This window comes from Pipistrellus hanaki (assembly GCF_964339955.1).
Source record: "Pipistrellus hanaki genome assembly, chromosome: 15".
Classification (NCBI taxonomy): domain Eukaryota; kingdom Metazoa; phylum Chordata; class Mammalia; order Chiroptera; family Vespertilionidae; genus Pipistrellus; species Pipistrellus hanaki.
Window position 1 is genome coordinate 30,259,960 of NC_140517.1, and position 16,548 is coordinate 30,276,507.

General features: G+C 51.8%; 1 protein-coding gene across 1 annotated transcript; it reads right to left on the bottom strand.

The window, feature by feature from the left end:
• Positions 1 to 2,659: 2,659 nt before the first annotated feature.
• On the bottom strand, positions 2,660 to 16,185 carry ATP4A (ATPase H+/K+ transporting subunit alpha). The gene is made up of 22 exons (XM_084860698.1): positions 16,148 to 16,185; positions 15,906 to 16,046; positions 15,759 to 15,818; positions 15,031 to 15,234; positions 13,839 to 13,952; positions 13,366 to 13,618; positions 12,804 to 13,072; positions 11,701 to 11,899; positions 11,199 to 11,308; positions 10,991 to 11,125; positions 10,414 to 10,606; positions 9,546 to 9,721; positions 7,802 to 7,938; positions 7,565 to 7,715; positions 7,301 to 7,469; positions 7,055 to 7,209; positions 5,633 to 5,756; positions 5,083 to 5,228; positions 3,872 to 4,005; positions 3,382 to 3,483; positions 3,199 to 3,290; positions 2,660 to 3,025 (listed from the first exon to the last, which is right to left on the bottom strand). The coding sequence occupies exons 1-22, from the start codon at positions 16,157 to 16,159 to the stop codon at positions 2,997 to 2,999; spliced, it is 3,105 nt and encodes a 1,034-aa protein (XP_084716824.1). The 5' UTR covers positions 16,160 to 16,185; the 3' UTR covers positions 2,660 to 2,996.
• Between the last annotated feature and the right edge of the window lie 363 nt (positions 16,186 to 16,548).

Here is a 16,548-nt window from a genome sequence, read left to right on the forward strand (position 1 = left end):
GGAAGCTAGAATCCAAAGTTCTTGGGGACTTCTCACAACCTTAACCTGGCCCTTTACATATGGGCACACTGGTTACCTCCAAGACCCCTATCCCTAATCTACTTTGATCCACCCTTTATATAGCAGCCGAGGGGATCTATCTGAGAACCCAGTCTTACTAACTCACCCTCCTTACAACCATCTAGAGCTCCCACTGCACACTGGACAATTGGGGCAGACTTCTGTGATTCTGAGTTCCTCAGTTCTATGGTCCTCAGATAAAGTCTGGTCTGAGTCTTCTTAGGGTAGAGTTCAGAGACAGCTGCAGCCAAGCAGAGCATTTGAGTCCCTAAATTTGGATGTTGTCCTGGATGCCACCCTCCCCATACCAACCTTTCCTTGATCCAGTGGGGTCAGCTCCCTGCCCTATTTCTGACCCCTCCCTGAGGAATGTCAGAAGCAGAGCTTTGAATTTCTTTTCTTTCTTTTTTTAATATATTGATTTTTTACAGAGAGGAAGGGAGAGAGATAAAGAGCTAGAAACGTCGATGAGAGAGAAACATCAGCCAGCTGCCTCCTGCACACCCCCTACTGGGGATGTGCCCCCTACCAATGTACATGCCTTTGACCGGAATCGAACCTGGGACCTTTCAGTCCACAGACCGACACTCTACCACAGAGCCAAACCGGTTTTGGCCAGAGCTTTGAATTTCATGTTTTAGCTCCACCGTGATACAAATCCTGCCACTCAGGAGAGTGCTCCCCAGCCCTGGTTTTCCCAGTGGAATCCCCCATGATGTGAGACTGGGCAGTTGCCCCCTCCCTCATTCTACTAGTGGAGGTCCTGCCATAATGTTATTTAACTCTGGGCCTAGGAAAGCATCGTGCACAGCTGCTCAGCTCTGCTATGACAGTCTTGGTGTTTTCAGAGGGAACATACAACCACTATTTGGCCCCATCCTTTTACCCCTAGTCAAGACAGGGTCCACAAGTATCTTGGGAGAGGAATGGGGAAGTGATTGATTAGTCACCCTGACTCTGACTTGAAAGGGGATTAACGCCGGTACTCCCCCAGTCCAGGTAGGTGGATATGTAATGGAGTCACTTTCTCATATACCTTTATCCCATGCACCACCTAGCTCTTGACACTTGTTGGAACAAATGAAGTTTGCGGAAATTATTCAACAGTTTGCTGGGCAGGTATTCCCAGGCCCCACTTCTGGTGGCTAACTGTCTATGAACTAGTCCCAGCTTCCACGGGATACAGTCAGACCAGAGTGGTTGCGGGGAGTGAGTAACATAGGCCAAGAGGAATCAGGGCTGTGATGGGTGAAGCCTGGTCAGAGCAGTAGGACTGATGAGCTAAACTAGTGATCAGAGCTGTGATGATAAAACAGTGGTGGTCCAGAGCTGACTCAGACAGGTGGGGAGAAGGGTAGAGGGGAAGACAGGCTGGGCTCCCTGGAAGAGATGTATGAGCTGAGACCTGAAAGATGAGTTAGACTAAGAGGAGAAAACAGGTGTCAAGGCCTTGAAGTCAGGACCTTCCCTTTTCATCAAACTGGTTGGAACAAGTTCAAGGGGGTTTGTGAGATAGAAGTCAGGGTCTGGATCCCAGAAGGCTCTGAGGGTTGGGCTGAGGAGTTGACCAGGGACAGTGGGGAACCAGGGAGAGTTCTGTGTGGTGGGACGACAGGGTCAGATTTGGCTTTGAGGAGATTGTGGCCACTGTGGGTGGGGAGACTGAGGTTAGAAAATCAGGACTGAACCAGGACAGGATGGCGGAAGTAGGGGAGTGGCTATAAGCGGAGTAGAGGTGGTGACCATCAGCCTGTTTTGTTTTGTTTTTTCTGTGTGGTAGGGGGATTGTGGAGATGACAAGGGAGAAAGGAGTAAAGAGCCCTTCCCAAGGTCTTATCACATTTTCCTAGGAGGGGAAACCTACTGATGCGACAGTGGATGGGAGCAGGTTTGGAGGATGATACAGAGACCAACTTGGGTCTTCTCAGACATGCCTGGGGAAGCTAGAAACATGCGGGTAATACTGCAGAGACAGATCTGAGATGTGGGCAGGGGCACTGATGAAGACGAGGGAGAAGCCAGGGGTCTAGCCAGAGAGACTCCTTAAAGAAAGGAGAAAAGAGACAAGAAAGGGTGGGGCCAGAGGGAGGTGGAGGTCCTGGGACGGGTAGTATTTCTGGCAGTTGGAAGCTTAACTTTTCAGGTGAGGATGTAAAGAGGAGCTTGTGAGTTTAACCTCAGGAGTAAGTTGGGATGCCCATTGCTTTGCAAAGGAGTGAACAAATGGAATAAGAGTGGAGACACCTGTGAAGGCTGCAGGGCAGCCTGAGGTGGAAAAGATTTTGACACCCTGAGTCAAGGAGCCTCCCCAGAGAAAGAATGGGTGCTGAGAGCCCAGGGGCAGTGTTTAGGTTAGTGGAATGCTTAAAGAGTGCTGTGGAGGTTGGGTGCCTGTGGTCACATCCATTTCACCTTTAAATGCTGTAACCCTAGGCAAAGAAATGGGACTTTATTTTCCCAAGGAAGGGTTATTGAGTACCGACTGTGTGCCAGTCTGTGTTTTAGGAACTGGAGATAACAGCCCTGATAAAAACAGCCCCTAAGTTGTAGGATTGTGGGACCAAAGAAGCTATTGAAAACCACTTAAGATGGTGCCAAACCAAATTAAAAGCAGTCACTGTGAGCTGGTTTATTACTATTAATGCAGTCACAAGTGTGTTTTAAAGAGCCCCCAAGTACTCCACCTCACAAGAGCTACTAGCTCCTTCTCCCCATCAAGCCTCCTCCCTCAGATGGGGGCTTCCCCACACCAGCTCAGAGGATCCTTTTAGATGGGAAAGGGCAGTAGGGAGGGTCTCTTCAAGGTTGGGGTGCCATGGGCTACAGGAACAGACACAGGTCAGGCTAGGATTCTTGATTGCTCAGGTGTTTGAGTGACTGCCAGACAGTTCCATGAATCCTGCCCCAACCTGGCTGTGGTAGAGGCAGCGGTCCCTCTAATAGTAGAGTTCTTGGTCCCACCAGCCTGGGAGAGAAAACAAAGACTCAATGTGAGGGGAGAGAGGTCAGGAGGCGGGGCCAGGGTCTTGGTGGTTGTGGCAGTTTGATTTGGAGGTCAAGTGTGAGGGTCAAAGGTCAGACAGGTGCTCTGAGAACAGTTCAGCCCCCAATCCCCAGGCCTCCAGTCTCCACACTCACTCCCTGGGCAACAGCGAACTCCAAGTTTTCGGAGCTCATCATAGACGAAGATGAGGAGGCCAAAGGGCATGGGGACCAGCCACCACTGGAACCTGAGGGCACAGGGGAGATGACAAGGTGATGGCCACCCCCAGTCTGTGTCCCACATGCCCATCCCTCTGCTCACTCCTCATGACCCCTCACCGAATGGGCATGAAGTTGAAGATGTTGGGCATTCCCGGACAGTAGCACAGGAAGCAGCCGATGCAGACCTGGAACACGATGGCAAGCACCAGGATCTTGTTCCTGCAGGTGGCACAGGGTGGAACAGGCTCAGACTGCCGGACTCAGGTCTAAGCTTTTAGGAAATGAGGGCCAGATAGAAATAAGGTACTGGGTCAGAGGAGGTTAGATGCCATTAGCAGCAGGGAGATGTTCTAAACATTTAACACAGGAGTGGCCTGCCTCTCCACAACAGTGCTGGCCTATCAGCATCTTCCTTTTAGTTGATGAAACATGGAGGGGCCAGCTTGAAGGGCACATGGGGGAGCTACTGACCAGCTATTGATAAGGAATATTAGCACCTGGCACTGGCACATCTGCACATTTAGTGCTAGTGTTCACTGACTGCAGTAAGCCTGGTCAGGACCTGATGGAAGTTGGGACTAGGGCTTGAGGACAGGGCTGGGGACACCTGAAGAAGCCCTGCTGAAAGGTAGAGAGGCGGCGTGTCTTTCGAATGAGAACGTCAGCGATCTGGCACATCTCGATGCTGATGAAGAACACGGTGTAGCAAGTGTACTGCTGGTACAGACGCTGCCCAAATGTCTGTGGAACAGGGAACAAAAGCAGCCTGAGCTCAAAGGGAGAGCCTCTGCAGCCAGCCTGGCACTTGGGCTGGGGCCAAGGTCCCTTAACTGCTCTTTCCACACATCAGAGCCTATGATGGGGGGGAAAGAGGTACAAGATCTGCTAAGTTTGTAGGACCACAGTGTGAGGCGCAGAAGCCATCTAGTGGAGCTTGGATGTCAGTGCATGGGTAGGCGACAGGTCATTCAATCGCTTTCATAATGAAAGGAGGTAGAATTAATAAAACAATTTTAATACCAGCTCATTGTGTGGGGAACACTTCCTATGCTGCAGGTACCAAGTGTTTCACATGTTTTATCTCATTTAATCCAATATTCCCATGAGATAGATTGGTGGTACTCAAACTTCAATGTGCACCAGCACCCCAGAAGGGCTGGTTAAAACAGATTCCAGGCCTGCCCCCAAAGTTTCTGACCCCAGAGGTCTGGAGGAGGAGCTGATAGTTTGCATTTCAAATAAGTTCATATGTGATGCTGATGCTGCTGGTCTAGGGGTCACACTGACCATCACTGAGGTAGGCATCAGTGTTCTCTCCACTTTAAAGGTGAGGAAATGGACACAGTGAGTCAAAGCAACTTGCCCAGGGTTTCACCACAGTGAGGAACATGGCATACTATATCTATCCAAAGCAGCCTGGCTCTAAGGTCGACATTCTTAACCATGGCAGTAAATGTTTAAGGGAAATAACCTGATCTGAGCTCTATAGGACAAGCTAAACACATCTGCCAATCGGGTCTGACCTCTGTGCTCCAAACCTTCATTAAAGTCAGCCACAAATGCATATACACTGTGTTAGTGATACAGAGGGAAATAACAGAATAGGGGCCTGGTTCCACACCTGAGATGATGTGTTACTGTCAGGGCAGGGAGAGGGCCCATCTTCAGAAGAGTTTGGAGCAAGATACAGTAAAGAAAGGCCCTCTGCCCCAGAACTGGCAGGGAGCCCGGGTGTCTGGGATACTGTGGCAGAGCTCAGTTTGCATGTGTACAACACCATATTGCTGGCATAGGAAATAAGGGAGTCATGGGACTTACCCACTCCTGGCCATAGCTGTCCTGCAGGTCTTGTAGGTGGTGGTTCTCCCATTGTGGCCGCAGCCCCACGCACAGCAGTGGGAACCAGCCCTCCTGTGCCATGGCTGTGAAGTAGTCAGCGAAGCCAGCAAATGACTGGATGGCACCTGAGAGGGGCAGGGACACAGACAGAAACACAGAGACAGATATATCAGTGACTTAGAAATGATGACATAAGAATGACAGGAGCAGACTTGGAGACAGATACAGAAAGACAAGGCCCAGGAGATTGATAAGGACACTAAAGATGGCAGAGTGACAGAGACACTCAGAGAAATCAAAATTTCCAGAAGAAGGCAACAACCAAGAGACAGGATCATAGAGAACAGAGGTAGAGAAGGGATATAAGGGATCATAGAAACCATTGTATACAGATAGGACTCAGAATGACAGAGATCCAGGATCAAATGCAGACACCAAAATCCAGAACAAGCCAGAGCCTCAAGAGACCTTGAGGGGATTAGCAGCCCTTCAGGAGAGCCCCAGACTTCCCAGCCCCATGAGTACTCACCGATCTGGAAGTAGGAGTAGGCAGCCAGGGGCTCATTGACTAATCGGTCACGCTTTGGGTTCCGTGGCCGCAGATGCATGATGTCACTCTCGGCCTTCTCATATGCCAGGGACACAGATGGGAACTGTCCAGAAGCAGAAGCAACCTGGGTTAAGGGTTTTCCTGGGCCCCGGTCCCCTACCCTCTGGAGCTCTCTTCCCCATTGCCAGTGGGCAGGGATAGGACTGAGGTTAGGAGGTAAGATCTGCAGTGACTACACAGCCACACCTGCCTCAACAGCCTAGGTCCAGCTGGCCCCTGTCAGGCATGTTGGCATATCTACTCCACATCTCTGTTCACATATGTCCTGCTATCTGTCTCTATCAGAGCATCTACATTTGTGTGCACTATTACATATTCTCTCCCCATCTCTGTCTCTGTCTCCTCCCTTGCTCCTGCCGCCTTCTCTTCTCTGTCTCTGTTTTTTCTCTACGGTACTCTAGTCTTGGGCCCCTCTATTTCCCTCCCTTACTTTGTTTCTCTGTCCCTGTCTCTAGTATCTTTCTCTATGACTGTGTCTCTGCTTTTGTGACTCTGTGAACCTGTTTCTATGTTTGTCACTATCTTTGTTTCTCTGTATCCAGTGGTGGGGAACGTCGGGACTGTAATTTGGTCTGTCCCTGCTAAGGCAACCTTATGCAGGACTCAAAATTCAATAACTCTAGGAGCTTTTCTCATAGCAACATAATTTATATTAAGTGAACTATATTAAGCAAATTATATTATAAATATCCAAATGGATCTTGGTAGAAAAAAAACATCCTCCACCCCATATGTGTGTGACTACAGACTGGCAGCAAGGCATACTGATCAAGAGCACAGGTTCTGGGGCATCTGACTGCCTGGCCTCATATCCCAGCTGTGCCACTTATTAGCTGTGTGACCTGGGGCAAGTTACTCAACCTACCTATGCCCAGTGGGCTCATCAGTAAAACAAGAGTGATAAATAAAGCCCAGGTCATAGAGTGGCTATGAGGGCAAAATTAAATTAATGAGTGCCTGGTCCATACTAGGCACTATGTAAGTTGTTGAATAAACATGTCAACATGGCCAGCCTCTGGTTACATTTGTGGCTCTTTCATATCTGTCTGCCTTGAGTCTATCTGATGGTATTTATTTGCCCATACCTATTGAGAGATGTTGGTCTATGATCCAAGTTTAGCCAGACATCTGTATCTGACAATACTTTTGTTTATCTGAGTATCTGTATCTGAATCCATGTGTGTCCATGGGTTTGTCCATGCCTACCTGAGCATCTACCCGTGTGTAGTTCTGTCTGTGTCTATCTTCCTGCCTGCCTGTGGTGATCTCTACCCATCATATCCATCTGTGGACATGTGTCTGTGGCCACTTGTGGGAGGAGGCATGGAGCTGTAGACTCACAATGTCGGTGCAGAGCTCTATGAAGAGGATCGTGATGCACCCGAGGGGCAGGGGCACGCTGACGGTGATGTAGATGAGGTATGGCGTCAGCTCAGGGATGTTCTTGGTCAATGTGTAAGCGATGGACTTCTTCAGGTTGTCAAAGATCAGCCGGCCTACGGGAGCACAGCAGGCACCTCAGCCTCCTCGCAGAGCACTTCCTCCTGTGCCCACAATGCCTGCCCCTATCTCTGACCCAGCCCGGACCCTGCTCCACGCCTGTCACAATGGAGGCAAAGTTGTCATCCAGCAGGATCATGTCGGCTGCATTTTTGGCAGCATCTGAGCCAGCAATGCCCATGGCCACACCAATGTCTGCCTTCTTCAGGGCTGGGGAGTCATTGACACCATCCCCTGTCACAGCCACGATTGCACCCTGCAGGGAGTGGGTGGAGGGGGGCAGGTGGTCAGTGAAAGGCTAGTCCAGGGCCAGCCCAGCCTTTCTGCCCACCTCCATCAGCAGGGTCGCACCAGTCGCTGGCAGCTCTCCACAATCACTAGCTTCTGCTGGGGACTGGTACGAGCAAACACCATCTCAGGGTGGGTGCGCAGCACCTCAACCAGCTCTGATGGGTCCATGTCCTTCAGCTGCATGCCATTGATCACACAAGCACGGGCATCCCTGGGGAGGAAGGTAGGAGGGCATCACTGGGGCCTCAGTCTGGGTAGGCATGGGAAGATCCATGGGGAGAGCTGAAGGGGGCTTACTTCCGATTAACCTGGTCTACAGGCACACGGAGACGAGCAGCAATGTCCTCCACTGTCTCACTGCCTTCAGAGATGATGCCCACACTGGCCGCAATAGCCTTGGCTGTGATGGGGTGGTCACCTGTCACCATAATCACCTGTGGGAAGGACCAGCAGACCCTTGACTCCTTCAGATCAGCCCATTCTTACTGCCTTTCCTGGTGATATGCTCATTCATTTATTCAACCAATTGTGACCATCTGATATGTGCCTTGGAAGTAGCAGAGACAAAATAGACAAAAATCCCTGTCTTCATGAAATTGACATTCTGATGTGAGAGACAGAATATTTTTTAATTATAATTAATAATTTAGCCGAAACCGGTTTGGCTCAGTGGGTAGAGAATCAGCCTGTGGACTGAAAGGTCCTAGGTTTGATTCCGGTCAAGGGCATATACCTTGGTTGTGGGCACATTCCCAGTAGGGGGTGTGCAAGAGGCAGCTGATCAATATTTCTCTCTCGTTGATGTTTCTAACTCTATGTCCCTTTCCCTTCCTCTCTGTAAAAAAATCAATAAAATATATATTTTTTAAAAAGAAATGAAATGAATGATACAGCATGTTAGAAGGAGGGGGAAATTAAACTGGGCAAAAGGGATGGCAAGTGTTGGGTAAAAAAAAAAATGGATGGTTCATGCCGAAACTGGTTTGGCTCAATGGATAGAGCGTTGGCTTGGGGACTGAAGGGACCCGGGTTCGATTCCGGTCAAGGGCATGTACCTTGGTTGTGGGCATATCCCCAGTAGGGGTGTGCAAGAGGCAGCTGATAGATGACTCTTTCTCATCGATGTTTCTAACTCTCTATCTCTCTCCCTTCCTCTCTGTACAAAATCAATAAAATATATTATAAAAAAAAGAAAAGAAAAGAAAAACAGCATGGAGTTTTAAAAAAAAAAATGGATGGTTCAATTTTAAGTGTGTCCAGAGAAAGCCTTATCGAGAAGGTGACATTTGAGCAGACACCCAAAAGAGGTGAGAGTTGGCCACATAGAAATCTGGGGGGAGAGTGTTCCTGACAAAGGAAACAGCAATGCAAAATGAGAGGTGAGAACATGCATGAACTATTGGAGGAACAACAGGCAGGCCAAGATGACTGGAGAGGAGGGAGCAAGAGGTAGAGAGCTAATGAATAAGCTTCAAAAAATAACTGCTCAGATCTTATAGGGTCTTTCAGACCACAGGAAAGACTTGGGGGTGGGTGATACTTGCTCAGCACTGGCTCTCCCACCCTTGATTTGTCTTTGGGGAACCACTCCTCCCCTCAGCTTCTAGTTGAGGTCTCTGGCCAAGTAAGTCCTCACCTGGCCAAACAGGTCTCTATTCCCCCAGCCACAGTGACTAGTTCAGAGAGGAACATGTGACCCAGTCTAGTGCAACTGCAAAAGGGGCACAGAAAGAGTGGGCAGCTAAACAGGTAAATTGGAGCTGCTGGGGGATGGTCATATTTGTCTTAAAATGGAGGGACTGTTTGACAATAAAGCCAGCAGAGAGAAAAGCCGAGCTGGCACATAAAGGGAAATTCCTAATGACACTGAACGCTTGGACCCAGCTATATCTGAAACTTCATTCCCCAGTACTTTTAGTTTCATGGACCAAAATATTCCCTTTTTGGTTCAAGCTATTTTCAGATAACACAGGGTTCCTCATCCCCAAATACTGCCATCCTCTGTTCTTGCCCCTGCCTGGTCCCTTCTCAAGTAGCATACCCGGATGCCTGCTGTACGGCACTTGAGCACAGCATCAGGGACAGTGGCCCGGGGCGGGTCTATCATGGATACAAGTCCCGCGAAGCACAGGCCACTCGTTGGAAAGTTCATGGCCTCCACGTCAAAGGCATAGCCAGGTGGGTAGTCCTTCTCACTCAGGTAGAGCTGGCAGAAGCCTGATCAGAAGAGAGGAAAAGTCAGGAAAGTCCTGGGTGGACCCTTTGCTAGCAAGGCCAGGCCCCTTGCACCACGCACAGTGATGCCTGGCCCTGTGCTGACCCTTCATTCACATTATCTGAATCCATCCTCACACTCACCCTATGAGACTACGAGGATCCTCCTCTTGCAGATGAAAAAACTGACTTAGATAGGAGACAATCTTGCAAGTCCAGAATTTGACCAGAAAACTCCAGAATTTGACCACAGGTCTGTGCCTTCCAGGGCCCAGGAAGGGGTTAGGAAAGTTTAAGGAGTCAGGACAAAATTGGGGGAGGTCAGAGGTCAGGACAAGGATTGAGGAAAGTCTTGAGTTGAGGCAGGAATTGGGGACAGTCAAAGGGTCAAGAAGAAGACTGAAAAGTGGAGGTGAAAGCAATTGGGGCAAGAGCTAGGAAAACCAATGGGTCAAAGGTTGGGTCAGGATAGAGAAGGTCCAAGTGAGGACAGATCTGGAGAGGCTTGGTGAAGGTAGGAATTGGGCATAGACAGAGATCAGGAGTGAAATAGGGGAAACAAAGGTGAGTATGTAGACTGAGGCAGATTAGCAGTCAGCCAGGAAAGGGCAGGGAGGATTGGCCTCGGTCTGTGCTACTGTGCTAGCTTCTCGCACACCGGCTACCCCCTCCCTACCCCGTACTGGCCGTCTCACCCAGCACGCGTTCGCCCAGGCCTCCCAGGCTGAGGTAGGCAGTCTGGAAGGCCTCACGCCACTGCTCGTCCAGGGGCAGCTCCTGGCCCTTGATGAGGATGGAGCTACAACGCTCGAGCACGCGCTCGGGGGCGCCCTTCATCACCAACACGTGCCGCTGGTCCCGGGGGTCCTCCAGTGTGTGGATGGACAGCTGCGGGGGTTGGGCGTTAAGGGGACGGCGTAGTGGGCCGGGTCAAGAGGGGATGGGCGGGCCTGACGGGGGGGGGGGGGGGCGGGCACTGCGGAAGAGCCTCAGGATGGCCAGGTTGGGGCTGGGCAGGTACTCTCTAAGCTGAGGTTGGGGAGGGGCTGTAGTGAGGGCCTGGGTGCTGGAATGGACTGGCTTAGCGCCGGTGCTGGTCCGGCGGGATTTGAACTGAGAGCTGCCACCTGCCAGAGTCCTGGCGGCAGGGGGAGGTAGCGAGAAGGGGGACGGCGAGGCCGGTGCAGGCAGCCCGGGGGATGTGGGTGGAGACCAGGAAGCGGGGCTGGCGATGGGCGGACTGGCCCGAGGCGGCCCGGGGCGGGCTCACACCTGGAACTTGTTGGTGGAGTTGAAGGGGATCTCGCAGACTTTGGGGAAGCGTTCTCGGTAGCCCATGGCGTTGCCCAGCGTCAGCTCGGAGAATTTCAGCAGCGCGGTCTCCGATGCGTCCCCGATCACAATGCGCTGGGAGCGGAGGGCGTCAGGTGCGCGCCGGTGGTACCGGGCTCCGTTACCTCCCAAGTGCCCCGGCCCTCACCTTTGGCACGGGCACCGCGTCCTGGCCCGACTTGAAGGCAGCTCGGTTGCACAGGGTGAGCACGCGGCACAGCGCCCGCCATGTCTCCGAGGACTGGTCAAACGTCTGCCCTAGAGGACAGATGTCCAGGCTGGGGCCATGAGGCGACCACACCAGATTGCAACAGACGCAGAGCAGCGCTCTCCCACATCACAACCGACACCCACCCCCACCCCCTCACCCCACACACACACACATTTAGAACAGGATTCCCCTCCCAGACCTGTGTGAGACCCAAACCCTCCCCTCCTACCCCAGGACCGAGCCTTCTCTTCAAACCCAGTGTGGGGTCTCCTATGAGAGTTCCGTGAGACTCCATACCAAGCCCGCCCTGGACCCTGGCCCATCTGGATGGAGTTCCTCTCCATTAATGCAAAGCCCTCCCGGGGCCTCTTCAGTAATCTCTGTGCTCCCATCTAAGCCTCCATCCTGCTCCAGGCCCTGTCTCTTCCCACTCCCAAACCTGACTGATCTTCCGTGGTGTCAGCTGAGTGGATGTGGTTGTCAAACCACAGATGGGACACAGTCATGCGGTTCTGGGTGAGGGTCCCAGTCTTGTCAGAGCAGATCACTGACGTGGAGCCCAGTGTCTCCACTGCTTCCAGGTTCTTGACTACACAGTTCTTGCTGGCCAGCCTCTTGGCTGTCAGAGACAGGCAGACCTGGGTGAAAAAAGCCAACCTGGAGATCAGTCTTTGCTTCCAGGCTCACTTCCCTCCGCTTGACATTGGGAATTCTTTACCCCAGCCACAGTACTGATTACGCAGCATTCTCCTCTCCCCCACCCTACCCCCCACCCCACCCCACCCCACCCCCCCCAAAAAAACAGGCTTTTTCTTGCCTACACCCTTTTGTTCAATCTGTGCTTCCTATTTGGGATGCCTCCCCAATTCACCCAGATAAACATAGCCAGGCCTCTCTGTAAGCTTGCCCTAGCTGAGGTTCTGTAAGTTCACTTATCAACACAATTAAAATGAGAAAATGTGGCCAGTGTGGTTCAGAGCATTGGCCTGTGCACTGGAGGCTCCCAAGTTCGATTCACAGTCAAGAGCATGCACCTGGGATGCAGGTTCGATTCCCAGGAGCAGTCAGCACAGGAGGCAACCAATTGATACATCAATGTTTCTCTCTCTCTCTCTCTTTCTCTCTCCCTCCCTCTCCAACCCCCATTTCTCGCTTCCCTTCCTTTCACTCTCTCTAAATCAATGGAAAAATATATACTCTCAAGTGAGGATTAACAAATAAAGAAAGTAAGAAAGTGAGCATTCCCTCAGCCTTCTCTGAACTGACTGTTGAAGGTTGTCCACACCCTCAAGCCTCAGCCTCCTTCAGTGAAGGACCCTGCCTTTCATCTCTGAGTCCTTAGCGTGTGGCACAGGACATGGCCAACAGAAGCCTCAGGAATGTTTGCTGACTGGATGGGTAGGTGGAGGGATGAGGGTGGGAGGGAAAGATGGGTTATGAAAAGGTGGGTGGTGAATAAATAGACAGATAGGGAGTTGGGAGATGGTGGACGGAAGCCTGGATGAATTGACAGATGGACCCCCTTCTGCCTCCCCAACTCACCGTGACAGTGGCCAGCAGCCCCTCAGGTACATAGGCTACCACAATGGCCATGAAAAAGACCATAGCCCGCAGGAAGGTGTAGCCGATACACATGGCCACCACAAAAAATGTGGCACCAAAGAGGATGGCTAAGCCTGCAATGATGTCCACAAAATGTTCGATCTCGATAGCGATGGGTGTTTTCTCATTTTCTACTCCAGATGCCAGTGATGCGATGCGCCCGATGATGGTACGGTCACCCGTGTTCACTACCAGGCCCTGTGCTGTGCCTGCAGTGGGCCAAGAGGGTGACTCAGGGCTGGGAGGACAGCGGTGGGGCATGCACAGCAGTGTGAACTGAAGGGTGGGGAGGGAAGGCATTAATGCAAGGCAGTGGAGGCAGTGTGGCCTGGGAAGAGAGTAGCAATAACAGGAGCTAGAGAGGTAGTCTGACTTAAAGAGGTGGCAGGCATGTGAAATGGGAGGCAGTGGGACTCAGACAGTAGCAGAAGGGCAATGGAGGTGGGATAGGGAGTGTTGAGGCAGCGTGGTCAGCTGGGTGAGCAGGCAACTCCTCACAGACCCTCAAGGCACATGGTGGAGAAGAAGGCGATGTTGCGGGTCTCCAGGGGGCTCTCGTGTGTACACTCGGGGGAGCGGGTCTGTGGCTCCGACTCTCCCGTCAGCGAGGAGTTGTCCACCTTGCAGCCCTGGGCTTGCAGGATGCGGATATCGGCGGGCACTCGGTCCCCACCTTTCATCTCCACCAGGTCACCCACCACAAGCTGGTCGGCATTGATCTGGAACTTGTCCCCGTCTCGGATTACAGTTGCTTGCTGTGGGGCAGGGGCACCAGAGTTGTGGATAAGGGGTGGGGGTAGAAGTTGCTGAGTTCAATGAGATGTGGGGAGATGAACAAGGGGGTGAGTGAGGACCTATAGGGACAAGTGGAGGCCAAGTGCAAAAGGCAGGCTGGGCATAATGGGAGGGGTCAGGAGCCTGCCAGCGCTGGTGTGGAGTCTGGAATCGGAAGTGGTGAAGGGCTGTGGAACCCACCTGGGGCACAAGGTTCTTGAAGCTGGCGATGATGTTGGTGCTCTTAAATTCCTGATAGTAGCCGAAGCAGCCAGTGACCACAACCACAGCAATGAGAGCCACTGCCAAGTACAGCTGGGGGCAGAGGTGAGGGAGTCAGCTTATGAGTAGAGGTTGGAAGCTCCCTGTACAAGGCCACTGATCTGCACCCTGGTGTTCTTAGCGTCACTTCTACCATGATTTCCCCCACCCTACTAGAAATCCTTATGCACGATTCCCTGTGGCTTTTGCCTCCTATTCTTCATATCCCACATTAAGTGGCCCTGAATTCTCATTGTCTTGTGTATCCCATATTCGCTGGCCCCTGAATCTCATGTCCCCATCATATGACTTGTGCTCCATGTCACCAAGAACCTTGGTCATATATGTCCCCTTTCCCTGTGTTCTCCAAGTCTTACATTCCACATGTCCACTGCCATGGGTCTCCTCATACTCCCACATCCTATATTTCCTGTGCTCCATGTTTCTTATTCTATTTTCATAATCTGCATGTCATCATTTGTATCTTCTGGACACAATAGTTCCTGTGCCCCCATGTCCCCGTTTCCATGTGTCTGTGTGCTGTCAATCTTATGCCTCATATTCTGTGAACTCCACAATCAGTGTCTCGGGTTCCAAATTACAAGTTCCTATGTTGAGTGTCTTCCATATCTATATAATTCTGAGTCCCCATCCCATGCCAAATGCAATGTTACATGTCCCTAAATCTCCATGTCTCTTGTTCTGACTCCTGTCATATATATAATGTCCTTTCCTCCTCTATCTCGAAATTCTCCCTGTCTCCGTTTCCCTGTCTGATGTCTTATGTCTCTCTGTGTACTGTGTCCTGAGTCTTTTGTCCCTAATCCCGATGTCCCCTATGCCCTCTGCCCCATGTCCTCCATTCCCAAGCCCCAGCTCTTACGTATTGCATTTCTTTGTATCTCCCTATGGCCTCCACACCTGGGACACATTATCTCTGTGTCTCCTGTGATCTGGGTCTGTCCATCCCCACCTCCATGACCATGTCTTGGAGCTGCATTTCTGTGTCTCTGTATCTCCACCCTATGTCCCTGGTGTCTCGAGTCTCACGCTTAATGTTCTCTCTCCTCCAGGGCCCTGTGTCCAGTGTCTCCCCCCCCCCCCCCCCCCCCCCCCCGTACCCAACACTCACATTGTCGTCAGTGGTGAGGTCACCCTCACTGGCTTGGATGCCAAAGGCAATGAGGCAGATGGCAGCAGCCACCCACATGAGGCACTGCAGACCACCTGCCAACTGCCGTGCGAACTTGACGTACTCCGGGGTGCCCTTTGGTGGCCGCAGAGCATTGGGCCCATCCCGCAGCAGCAGCTCCGCAGCCAAGCTGGCAGACAGGCCCTGGGGACAAGGTGGGAGCAGTGGCTGCTAAGGGCTTTCCTCTCCCCATACACTCTTCTGTCTCTCCTTCCCTGTTTCCCTCCCTCTGCTCCCCCATCTGTCTGTGCCTCTTTCTTTCTTTCTCCATCTTTGTCTCTGTTCTTGTTCCTTTCCCCTTCCACCCTTTATGCCTCTCTCCCTCTCTCTCTCTCTCTCTCTCTCTCTCTCTCTCTCTCTCTCTCTCTCTCTCTCTCTCTCTCTCAACTTTCTATCTCTGTGTTCCTGATGTCTCTTCCCTGTTTCTCTTTCTTGCAATCTCTCTGCCTCTCTCTTTGTCTTTCTTTATCTGCTTCTCTCTTCTCTCTCTCTCTCTCTCTCTCTCTCTCTCTCTCTCTCTCCCTCTCCCTCTCCCTCTCCCTCTCCCTCTCCCTCCCTCCCTCCCTCTCTCCCTCCGTATCTACCTCTCTCTGTCATGCATTTTCCCTTTTTCTCCTTCTTCACCATTACCCATCTCTTTACCCACTCCTCCCTCTGCCCCAGCTCACCTTGGTCGCACTGGTCTGGTATTTCTGTTCCAGCTCCGATACTGACAGCTGGTGGTCATTCTGTGTGGTGGGGGCAGGACATTCACTGTCCAGCTCTCACTGGCCCTCACCCCAGCCCCCTACCCAGCCCTTCAGCCACATGCTCACAATCTCCATCTCCTTCTTCATGTTCTCCAGCTTGTCCTTTCTCTTGCCTCCTCCACTGCCTGCCTTCTTCTTGCTCAGCTTGGCTGCCATGTCCCCACCAGGGCCAGGACCCAGCTCTACTGAGTACAACTCGTATTTCTCCTGGGGACAAGGGGGAGTGAGGGCATCAGATCCCACCAGAACCCCTGCCTCCAGCCTCCAACCCTCTACACCCTGGACTCCTGGCCCCAGAGCCCACTCACTGCCTTCCCCATGGCTCCCAGTGCAGCTGCCCTCCTTTGCCAGTACAGAGCTTGGGTGTGGACCAGCCCAGATATACCCAGGGAAGGAGGAGGTGGGGCAGGACTGCCTGATTACAGCTGATTACAGGGCTCCTTGGGGTGACCTCTCAGGCATTCCTTCCTGGGCTGCCCAACCTGCCCAGACCCCATCGCAACCTGCCACTGAGATCAGGGAATCAGTAGGAATATTCATAGTAACAAGAAAATAACAAACATCTATGCCAGGCACTGCACTGAGTGCTTTCATGTGCCAACTTAACCTCACAACAACCCTTTGAAGTGAGAACAATTTTTACCCTGCCTTATACTTGGAAAAACTTAGGCACAACGGGGTAAAGTCACATACTCATTGTCCCCAAGAT

Coding starts and splice junctions, on each gene's coding strand:
- ATP4A (XM_084860698.1), bottom strand. Junction 5,757..7,054: donor TAGAGCTCTGCACCGACATT/GTGAGTCTACAG, acceptor GCTTCTGGACAG/TTCCCATCTGTGTCCCTGGC. Junction 4,006..5,082: donor ACAGCTATGGCCAGGAGTGG/GTAAGTCCCATG, acceptor CCTGTTCCACAG/ACATTTGGGCAGCGTCTGTA.